General features: G+C 36.9%; 1 protein-coding gene across 1 annotated transcript in view; it reads left to right on the top strand.

The window, feature by feature from the left end:
* Positions 1-1,737: 1,737 nt before the first annotated feature.
* LOC106880969 (organic cation transporter-like protein) overlaps positions 1,738-11,892 on the top strand; it is a 50,773-nt gene continuing 40,618 nt past the window's right edge. The window contains exon 1 of the mRNA XM_089359737.1: positions 1,738-1,914. Within this exon, the coding sequence (XP_089215863.1) occupies positions 1,773-1,914 (142 nt within the window). The 5' untranslated portion in view covers positions 1,738-1,772. The remainder of the gene's footprint in view (positions 1,915-11,892) is intronic.

Raw genomic sequence — 11,892 nt, 5'->3', positions numbered from 1 at the left:
TGTTGATGCACTCCCGTACGCTAATCAGCCCACATCCACCCTTACCTCTCTTCATGTAGAGCCTGTGTACCTTTGCCTTAGGGTGGAGGGCACCATGCATTGTTATTGTCTTTCGGGTAGTGCGATCGAGTTGGTCAATCTCCGCCTGTGTTCATCTCAGGATAGGTGCACTATAGCGGACTACAGCAACAGCCCATATGCTGGTGGCAGTCACAAGGTTTATTGAGTTGAGCTTCGATTTGGGGGCTTGGAGTGTTCTTTGTCCTAAGCTGCCTGCTACCCAAGGCTGACGAGTACAGCATACCCGGAGCGCTGGTTATTTAGAAGCGCCAGATACTCGCCTTTTTCCAAACTTCTCCTGTTGGTTTCGCGTAGGAGTCGGCCTTGACCACTGTGACAAAGGAGTGTTATTCCTTCTCCTAGACAGACTGCCAGCCAAGGCTCACGAGTTCTGTTTACTCGTTTTCGGAATGACCATTGACTCTTTTAAGTTCCTCTGCCCTTTACCGGGCTTTGTTTTTAGTCCCGCAGGGTGTCGAAAACCCACCCTCTTCACCAGCAAGCTTAGTGGGTTTGCTGGTTTAGTTGCCGACGACTAGACGGTTTCACAGCTCCACTTGTTAAATCATTCTGGGTATTTATTGTTCACTATTATAATTTCCGTATTATTACTATAATCCCTATCTTATTATTTACTTGTTTACTACTATAGTTTCAAAATTATTACTATGATTATAGTTTTACAATAATTCCGAGGGGTCCTAATATTGTTTCCCCTGACTTCTTTAGACAATAAATAATAGCACATTCACGACCGTTGGTTTAGCTGCTGCTGATGCTGCGGCGTTAAATGGAAGAGTGGGCTTGTAACTACTAATCCAGATGGTTTGATTGGACAGTTATTTGACATAGCTGGCAATAGGTTAAGGGTCGGGGGTGATTTTAAAAGAATCTTCGGTAAGTAGCTATCATAGCTAAGAAGTGTATAAGAAGTTTTAAGAAACTATATTGTATTCTATCTATAAACCCTTAATCTTATTTAAGATATAATGTCTATAAACATAACCATCTCAAAGTTTTAGTAAGCATAGAAAGCACTAGTAAAAGCTCACTCATTTTTTGGCGGGAAGTTGTTAAGTAACCACATCATCGTATGAATGATTTCAGCACCACTGAGAACCCATTGGAAGAAGAGGGGAAGAGGGAGAGAGGTAGATAGAGGGGGAAGAGAAGATAGACGAACAGGGAGGCAGGAAAGCTCACCAAAATTCTAGCGTGTGGGCCAATTTATGTATAGGGCAAGTTGGGACTAACTATCATACCTATTATTTCTTACCTTTTCGGACAAAACCTTTTGTAACCTTCGTCCTGTCTTTTTCCTTACATGTTTTTAATTGATATTAGCCCTTGTGGCCAATAAAACGAATTAATTATTATTATTATTATTATTATTATTATTATTATTATTATTATTATTATTATTATTATTATTATTATTAGCATTCATTTACATGAGTTTATTTCGTATCTAGACAAAACGGGTGACAGTAAGAGGTATTTTGGGAACAAGACCATGACCTGAATACATATTACCTGACTTCGCATGTCTTAATTTACTCAAACACTCACACACATACAAAGACACAAACATACAAACACACACACACACATATATATATACATACATGTATGTATGTATGTATGTATGTATGTATGTATGTATGTATGTAATATAAGCTGAAACGCGTTTGCTAAATAATATTTGAAGAAGCATGACACAGAGTAAGGAATACAATTTTGACGGTCTCTTTACTGATCTTACACAATTCGGAAAATTTCAAAGACTTCAAACTTTTGTAATTCTAATAACATTGCTGACGGTTTCTTTTACATTGCTACAAGTTGTCTTCCTGGGTAAGCTGTGATTTACGATTCTTGGTTATTTATTTTTTTAAATTTTGATGTCAGAACTAATTTACTGAAATAAAGTGGTAATGTGGTTGAAAGAGCAGACAGTTGAGCTGCTCTTCTTTTTCCCCAGTTCAAGCTTTTCTATGTTCAATGACTCTCCACCCATGGATCCTCCTGCCTTTCCGTATATATATATATATATATATATATATATATATATATATATATATATATATATATATATATATATATATATACATATATATATATATATATATATATATGGAAAAAAAAAGTTAAGGTAGAAAATGCTAAAATAATTTTATAAAAAACATTTCAGTACCCGTTTGTCATTGAGCCTTTATTCAACTCTAAGTATGGAAAACAATTAAATTTTGGAAAAATTAAAAGAAAAGTTTTTAAAAGAATATTTGCATGGTGTTCAAATACAAGGAGCAGAAGAAGAATGCGGGTGTGCCATGATAGTCGTATGTTAAATTGTTAAATGCCCTGAACGTGATCCGTTGTAGATGGTGGTAGTGATTGAATTCCTGAAATATCTCTTGTGGATATTTTGTTTATGAAATTTGCGTAAGTGTTATTCTAAACAGCAATGGTGGTAAAGTTAGGAAGGGGGTGGCGGAGAAGAAGAAGAAGAAGAAGAAGAAGAAGAAGAAGAAGAAGAAGAAGAAGAAGAAGAAGAAGAAGAAGAAGAAGAAATGTAGGTAGTATGAGAGTAGTAAGGTGTTAAATGGTCAAGTGAACTAAAAGTGACTCGTTATGGTTTATAGGTGTGATTGAGACTGTTTTTTAATGAATTCCTGGAATCTCTTGAATGTATCATTTTTAATATTTGCGTGTGTGTTTGTGTTATTCTAAGGCCGTGGTGGATATGTCGTTTGTTGTAGATGCGTTCAAAAGGGATCTGTATTTTGTAATAAAGAGAGTCTCTTTACTGAATTATAAGCAATTATAAAATTAAAAGTTTAGAAAGGCAGTCCAAGTGCAGAGACAGTTTAGAAGAGAGTTTCAAACAGATCCACATACCAACTTTACTATTGCTAGAATTAGAGATAAGTAGATGGTCCTGTTCAGAATGACCACAACCAACTTTCCGGAAGATAGCGGGCATCGACGAGACCCACAAAGGATGGAAGTGTATTAGAAACGTGTTGTCTGACTTCAAGAAAATCTGTGCGGTAAGCATTTTCAAATGAAGCATCTTTCGCATATTGAAGCCTGTCATTGAAAAAGTTAGATTTCTTAATTAGTATTCACTTAATGAAGATGAAACGAATTGAAAAGTGGGGTTTGGTGAGAGGTACTTAGCAAGATGTGCAGATAAACACTTTCCCATAAAGATTGTTTAGAGAGAAGCTACATTTAAATAAAATGACTCGGTTAACCGCCACAATTGCACATACTAGGGGTCTGAAGAATCTGCATATTACGGACGTTTATTATGTTCTTTTATTAGGAGTTACAATATAGGGCGTCTTATCATCGAAAGGATTAATGGAATTATTTATTGAACAACCCCAATTACTTGGACTTTGAAGATGTAGTGTTTTATTTCCAGCAAATTGAGGCACATCCACACTGTAATGGTAATGTATGCATGCCACTGCAATGGTAATGTATGCATGCATGCACGTATGTATGTATGTATGTATGTATGTATGTATGTGTGTGCAGGCGTATATGTATATATGTACGTATATATATGTGTGTGTATATAAACGTATATATTTGTATAGGTGAATTCGTGTATATATGTATAAGTAAATTCGTGTATATGTGTATAAGTTCTTTCCTCTTTATATTTGTGTGTATGTGTGTCTATATATAATTGGATTTTGTTAAGTCCGTCGCTTCTATTATGACTTTTATCAACTTTCAGATTATCAACATATTCACTGTCAGTGGTGGTATCCCGGTGATTGCTTTATTAATTTCATTGTAATTATTAGAACAGGCTTGACTATTTTCTTATTATTAGTCTTTGTCAGATAAATTATCCCTGAGTATGTCCTCACTAACTGTCATTATTTTCTGGTTTAATTTCTTATAATTAATTTTATGTACAGTAATCCTTCGACTATTGCGGGTGTTGCGTTTCAAAAGCCTCCGCGATAGGTGAAAATTCGCAAAGTAGAAACAGTACTGTACTGTTTTTTTATCATCTTTATAATTTGCATATATTTATTTTATTATAAATGCAAAACAACATCACGGAGGAATCGACGTAAGCTTAAATAATAAACCGCGATAGGTGAACGCTACACTAACTAAAAATCTGTTGTTTTAGAAATAAGTAACGCGACCAGTAGAAATCGAGGTACTTCTTTGAAAAGTCACCTGAGGAGAAGCACGTGCACGTATAATGCATAACAATTGATTTACAGCATCTCACCTGTAAGGTACGGGTGCATGATGAGTCGAAACGATTGTAGTGGTTTTGAATAAAGTCTCGTGAATTCCATTTTCTATCTTTCATCTCTTTATAGACACACATACATATACACACACATATACATACATGTGCATCTGTGTGTGTATGTGTGCGCGCGCGCGTGTGTCGTAGAAGAAAGAGAGGGAGTAGATGTGAATTAGTGAAAGGGAGAGAGAAAGAAATGGAGAATGAAAAACAGTTTCTTGTGACAATCTGATGACGTTTCTGTACCTCGTCCCATCACAACTACTCAACTACTATTACAGTACAACTTTCAGTCCCTTTATTCATAATTTGACCATGGGATAGCCAACTCTAGAGGGTCCTACACGGGAGATAATATTCAAATACGTACACTGTATGTCCCGTACCTGTATATCGTGTAATCAATGATTCCTGGTGTTGACATAACAGATGATTACTGTGTGTTTAATACTATCTCGCCAGATGATTAGAAATAGCCTTATGGCTGTAAGATATGTTAAAGGCTTCCAGAGTATTAATGACTTGGCTGTATGTAGTTCACGCCTTGAACCCATACAGGAGAGTGGACACAAACGGTGCAGAGGATGAGAACTTTATTATGAAGGTTTAAATGACAGACTAGCACCTTCCAAATGTTACAGAGGACAGTTTGAGGCTGCTTAGAATCTCCTCGTCTCGAGTGCAGTCGTTGGAAATGATACTTCATAAATATCTGAATAGGGAGGCTTAGGATTAGTTATTGTTCTTGTACAAAGAAAGTGGTTAGAAGAGAGAGGATGACCTCAGATTTTCTTTTTACTATTTTTTTTTTTTTTTTTGGATGGGGACGTTGACTGTCTAACACATTCTGCTGTAAACAACGTTGACTGCTAAGAAAATGAGCTGTTTCGCATCCTATATGTGAGCTATAACAATACTCATCAATAAACTATTGATCATTGACTGTTGACTCTGCTGAGTTAATTCGTCATTTAACAGGTTTGTTTTTCGTCCTGCAGGGTGTCCAAAGAAAACCACGTTATTAACCAGGGTTGCCGATTTGTTGATGTCGGTCCGACTGCGCAAAAGGTTGCACTGGGTTACATGTTACCTGTGGCACTAAGAGTGACCTGACATTCACACACACACATACATAAATGCAGACATACATATAAAGACAACGCAAGAGAGTGGGGGAGAAGGCAGGAAAGAAAGAAAGAAAGAAAGAGAGAGAGAAAGGAAGAAAGGAAGAAAGAAAAAGAGGAAGAAAGTACGGTGTGGTAGAGAGAGAGAGAGAGTTCTAATGATAGGCTTGCTGTAAAGTCATAAGGACAGCAGTATCAACCTGGATGTTGATTTATTTTTCCCTAAACTGACTGACAGTAAAAACTTCAGAGGCAAACACTTGACATAAGATTAGTTAACCAATATGTCACAGGAAAATTATGATTCAGACGGAATTTTTATTGATTTGAAAATGTTTAACAAATTCCAAGTTTGTCAAACATCATTTATATCTTTTATTCGTTTGAGTCATTAGAGTGCGGCGATGTAGGGGCACCGCATTGAAGGGATTTAGTGAAATAAATCGAGCCCAGATCTTAATTTTCAAGTTTAATATTTATGCTGTCGGTCTCTTTTGACGAACCGGTAAGTTACGGAGACTAACTGCCTATTCATGGGTGGTATTTATTTGTATCTCTTTATCCACGTAAATCGATGAAACCAGAGACAAGTTACAGAGAGCAATAGGAGAGAGAAACAGTAGATAACATTGAAGTATTACGAACGATGTGGGGAGAAAAAATATGAAAATGTTTGATAAACATTAATGAATCGGAGAGGCTATGTTCTAGTATCTTTTAGTTTGCATACATAAGTGACTCTTTGTCTCCTTCCAAAGGTATCATGTAGGAACATAGCCTCTAGACTAACGTAACAGATGAATTATGTAGAGAGGCTAAAATATGCCTTTCTTTGCCTTTACGCTTGTGTGCAGATATGGATTTTCATATAATTTCAGAGATGTAACCTTACAATGCAGCTGTACATTAATAATAATAATAATAATATATGCCAACAATTAGTTACTGCTCGAAAAATGAACGTGATGCAGGAATGTGTATGTGTATGTGTGCACGTACATGTGTGCGTATGGGCGTGTGTAGATATACGTATACATGTGTGTCTGCGTGTGTGGAGAGAGTGGGGCGAGGTATTACGTGGATCGCACATGCATGTGTGTGGGAATATATATATATGTATATGCGCATATATATATATATATATATATATATATATATATATATATGCCTGTGTGTATGTGTGTGTGTGTGTACACCTGTGTGGGTGGGGGGTGCGCGCGTGTGTGCATATAAAAGTAGATGTATATATGTAGCTGGGTACGTATGTACAAAAGCGGCAGAAAATCTGCCCCGATTTGAAAGGTTAATAAAAAACAACCACATGAAGATACAAGAAAACACTTTGTATTTCTAACAAATGCACGATGCCCTCCATTTCACGCCATGGTGACTATGATGACAGATTTGTGGAGAGATTGTCTTCCAATCATAAATTATACGAACTACAGCCGAAATTGACCATATGGGCGGGTGGTGCAACATCCTTTGTGTGAGTTTATGGACGAGCGGGTTGGAGTGTGAATGTATGTATACACATCCTTGACCAAAGCTAGGTAGCTAGCTACACAATCTTTCATCCCCTAGACATTCTAGCCGGCATATATCTTTCCTTCTTTTTCTAATACCATTCCTTTGTCTTAAACCCCAGTGTAACTCAATCCATCCCTAGCTATCCACTCACTTGCCCGACATTCATCTTTTTTTATTAACAGTTATTTGTCTATTTCACAAATGTTTCCAATTCTTATTATAGAAAGATAATAGTAATCGAAAATTGTAGCAATGTTTCATTCCCTAACCAACATGATAGCCAAAACTCAAGATATTTAGCGAGAAACAACTTTGTGTATGGATGTTCTAGGTGAGAACCAGACAGCAAGATGAATGCGACACATGCTGAACGGAGTCCCCCACCCATAGGAGATAGTAGTAGCAGGGTGGATCGAAACGGCAATTGTACGAAATAAACATGAATACCAAATCCATCTTCTGGCAACTCAAGGAATTATTATTATTATTATTATTATTATTATTATTATTATTATTATTATTATTATTGTTGTTGTTGTTGTTGTTGCTGTTGTTGTTGTTGCTGTTGTTGTTGTTATTGTTGTTGTTGTTGCTGTTGTTGTTGTTGCTGTTGTTGTTGTTATTGTTGTTGTTGTTGTTGTTGCTGTTGTTGTTGTTGTTGTTGTTGTTGTTGCTGCTGCTGCAGCTGCTGTTGTTGTTGTTGTTGTTGTTCTTCTTCTTCTTCTTCTTCTTCTTCTTCTTCTTCTTATTATTATTATTATTATTATTATTATTATTATTATTATTATTATTATTATTATTATTATTATTATTACATATACAGTAACCCCTCGACTATCGTGGGTCTTACGTTCCAAAATCTCACATAGAAATAATTTAATTCTAAAAACAATATAAATACCTACCGGCCGCAGAAACCCTGATATACTGAAGAGTCTGCGATATGGCGAGAGATTGCTGTATATATATATATATATATGTGTGTGTGTGTGTGTGAATATATATATATATATATATATATATATATATATATATATATATATATATATATATAGCTATATATATATATAGCTCTGGTGCCGAGCTAACCAACATAATAATAACTATAACAACTTATTCGATGTAACCATGGGATCATCCGATTCCGCTCAGGCCACTGATTTAGTTGGGTTATATATACTTCACCAACTGCGCTCACATTTCCCTAATATCCGCGGAGGTCTATATAGGGACGACGCCTTATTACTTACCAAGGCCATTAATAAATCTTTTCTGGAAAGGACTGGATCTACACAAATTCTTCTCTAATCTAAATCTATCCATCACATTTGAAAACGCATATAAAACGGCTAACTTTCTAGACGTTACTCTAAACTTGTCAAACTCACAATACTCCCCCTATCATAAACCTAACCAATACCTGAAATACCTCAACGTTCACTCTAATCACCACAAATCTACTTTCGATAACAAAGTCATGGGTATTTCAACCCGCATATCTGATCTATCCTCTTCCGAAGAAATCTTCAACAGTCACGCTCCATACTACAATCAAGCTCTCGCCGCTAGTGGTTTCTCCCAACAAATAAAATACATCCATAACACCAGACTTAAATAATTTATATCCCAAATCACATCCCAAAGACATACCAATCATCACATCCGCAACCAACCACCCACAGTTTCCAACAGACCCCACAAACACACTTATAACACTAGGGCTAAATCCAAGATAAATAAAGCAATTAGCAACACCAAAAATGTGGACAACTCTTCTCCACCTAAATGCTTAGATTACAACGTACACAGAACCCCCCAAAAAAGCGGTGGCCGCTCTATAGTGTGGTACACCCCCCCCCCATTCTCACTTAACACTAAAAACTTAGCTAAATTTTTCTTCAAAATACTTGACTTTAACTTCCCCCGACAACATAAATACCATTCTATATTTAACGGATCCACTTTGAATTGTCTTACTCAACCACGCCTAGCTTCGAATCTATTATAGCAACTTCTAATAAACATAAACTCTCACTTTATTATCAAAACTCACTCAACTACAATTATGGCAATACTAGCACTCAGTGCATGCATATACCCAACATAGACATTCATATACGTACATCTAACACTGACACTCGTACACTTGAACACGACCATAATAGATCCCAGCCCACTAGTATACCCGGAAATAATATTACTATATCCTACAATAATAACAATGGAGGGAATAATAACTATAACAGTAATGATTTCATTGATCTAGATTCTTCTGCATCCTCATTCAACATATCCTCCAACAATATTGCCTCATCCACCACAGAACACAACCCCCAAGTTTCATCTATTTGTAACTGTCGCTCTGGGGCAATCCGCCCGCTGCAAACGCATTGTGTAAGATATAACGTAATATATAAATGCACTGTAAGCTATCTGCTACATAATTCTACAGCTGCATACATAGGTTCAACTAAAAATTTCAAGCAACGCTATGCAGCCCACCTTCACTCTTTTAGATATGACAAACACAGCAAATCTACAAAAACTAGTCAACCACGTTCACCACCTCAAAAACACAAATATCCAGTATACTTTAAAATGGTCCATTCTGGACTCTGGAATTCCATACCAGGGCTAGCGCTCTAATTGCAAGCTTTGCTTAAAGGAGGCGTTCTATATTTTAAAATACAATTCTCCCACTCTACTTAATCGATATAACGAAGCACTTAGCACCTGTAATCACCGTTTTTTCCATACATTCAAATTCTATCACAGACACAAATGCACAAATGACCACACAACGTACTCCCACAACTCCCTATAGGTAACCCCAACCAACTCGAGTTATCAAACTGGTCCCCCTTCTACCATCTTTAAAATAGGTTTAACTCTATTTTTAGAATATATCACTACTAACTCTGTTCTATTATTTTGTTTGCTTCCTTCCTTTAATACTTTTCTTCGAAAGCCACCAACACCATCACGACTTACAGGTTCCTTCATAACCTGACACTGTACAGGGAGGGAGAGGGGAGGGAGGGAGAGGGGAGGGGTGGGAGAGGGGAGGGAGAATAGATAGAGATATTATTTTCGATCCCGCTGTGAGTTAACACAGGGAACTCCTACAACAATATAAACTTCACGTAATCAAGGTATCCTTGGCCTGAAGAGTTGCTTGCGGTCTACTCCTCGCTTAGATAATTACTACTTCCGAAATTCCGCTAGCTATGAAGCATATGTAACCTGGGTTTTATCTACTCCATTCTCTCTTTCTCTCTCTCTCTCTCTCTCTCTCTCTCTCTCTCTATATATATATATATATATATATATATATATATATATATATACGCACATACGCGTGGTGTCCCGAAATTAAGGCAACCGAAGTTTCGCGCTTTAATAATTATCAATAAATAAAAGATACGAAAATTATATATAATTATAAAAGCTTAGTATATCTTCTTTTTGTTTCAAACTGAATGAATTCATATTTATAAATTGGATAATGGCTATAGACCGAAATAAAATCATAAATCTCCACAAAAGAGGCGAAAGTAATACAGTTGTAGCGAAAAAGGTTAAAATTAACCGAACAGTCTGGAAAATTGTCAAGAAATTTCAAGAGATTGGTTCCACCGCTGATCGACTTGGACGTAGCCGAAAAAGAAGTGTGCGGACCACTCAGTTTATCAAATGTACCAAAGAGAAGATACGGTGAAATCCTTATGGTTCCGCCAGAAAACTAGCTGCCACAGCAAAAGTAAGCCGAACATCGATGTATCAAGTGCTGAAGGAGAATCTCAGGACCCACCCATATAAGATGATCCGTCGTCATGAGCTCGCGCAAGTTTATAAGGCCAAGAGACTGGAGAAAAGTTGTCTTATGCTGCGTCAGATAGCTGAAGGCACGCTGCTCAATCTGGTATTCACTGGTGAAAATTTTTGACATCGAACAGACAGTAAACCCCCAGAATTATCAACTTTGGAGTGTATTTGGCTCCGTCGAGGGTAGACTCGTAAATCGATGACAAAGTCAGTTATAGTTTGGGCGGCGGTGACAGCCACTGGAAGGTCTCTCCAAGGTTTTTGTGCACTCGGGTGTTAAGATCAACACTCAACGATACATTAGCGACATTTTGGAAACTGAAATACCACCATGGGCGAATGAGCACTTGCAAGGCGCACTTTGGTCCTCGAAGAGGACTCGGCACCAAACAGACACACACTACTGCAGTGTACTGCTGCCATAACACTAACCAATGACCCTTCGTTATTTTATTGAATCAAAGACTTTCGTATCACATGCTGGGATTAATTAGTCGACAACCGCATGATGAATAAAAAAATGTTTTTAAATCTTCCATCTTTATTTAACAAGAAATATGATTAACCTGGAGAAACATGACTTATCATGTAATGCGCTTTTATAATTATTTCAAAATGGCTGATAATAATTCTATTTAAAGGTGTCACGGAATTAGATGATATCTTATCCCATGAATTAATTCTTTTTCATTCTAAAAATTCCTACTCTAGACTAGTAGGCAACACATTACCATAATCATGTTATTATAATCACGTTCCTACGGCTAACACCATTGAAAGAAGGCCGATATCAATTGAGGCATGACAAGATCTTTTCAGAAATTAGATAGACCTCCAGATAATTAATTGCATTAAACGACAACCAAAAGGAATCAAATTTCTAAGGGAAAGTGACAAGACTCCAAACGTATGCGTTACAGGTGGGGGATCCGTTTTCTATTTTTCATCAAGCCTCTGACTGGAAAATGAGATGGCCCCGAAGGGTTGACTCATCTTCCTGGAAGAAGTCGCGTTAACATCGCTCGAACCACACCTGTTTCTGCAATCCTGGAATGCAAAAACAAT

This window comes from Octopus bimaculoides, chromosome 11 (assembly GCF_046866305.1).
Source record: "Octopus bimaculoides isolate indiv1 chromosome 11, ASM4686630v1, whole genome shotgun sequence".
Lineage (NCBI taxonomy): Eukaryota > Metazoa > Mollusca > Cephalopoda > Octopoda > Octopodidae > Octopus > Octopus bimaculoides.
Note: the sequence above shows the minus strand (reverse complement) of the source record. Positions and strands in the feature narration are given on the sequence as shown.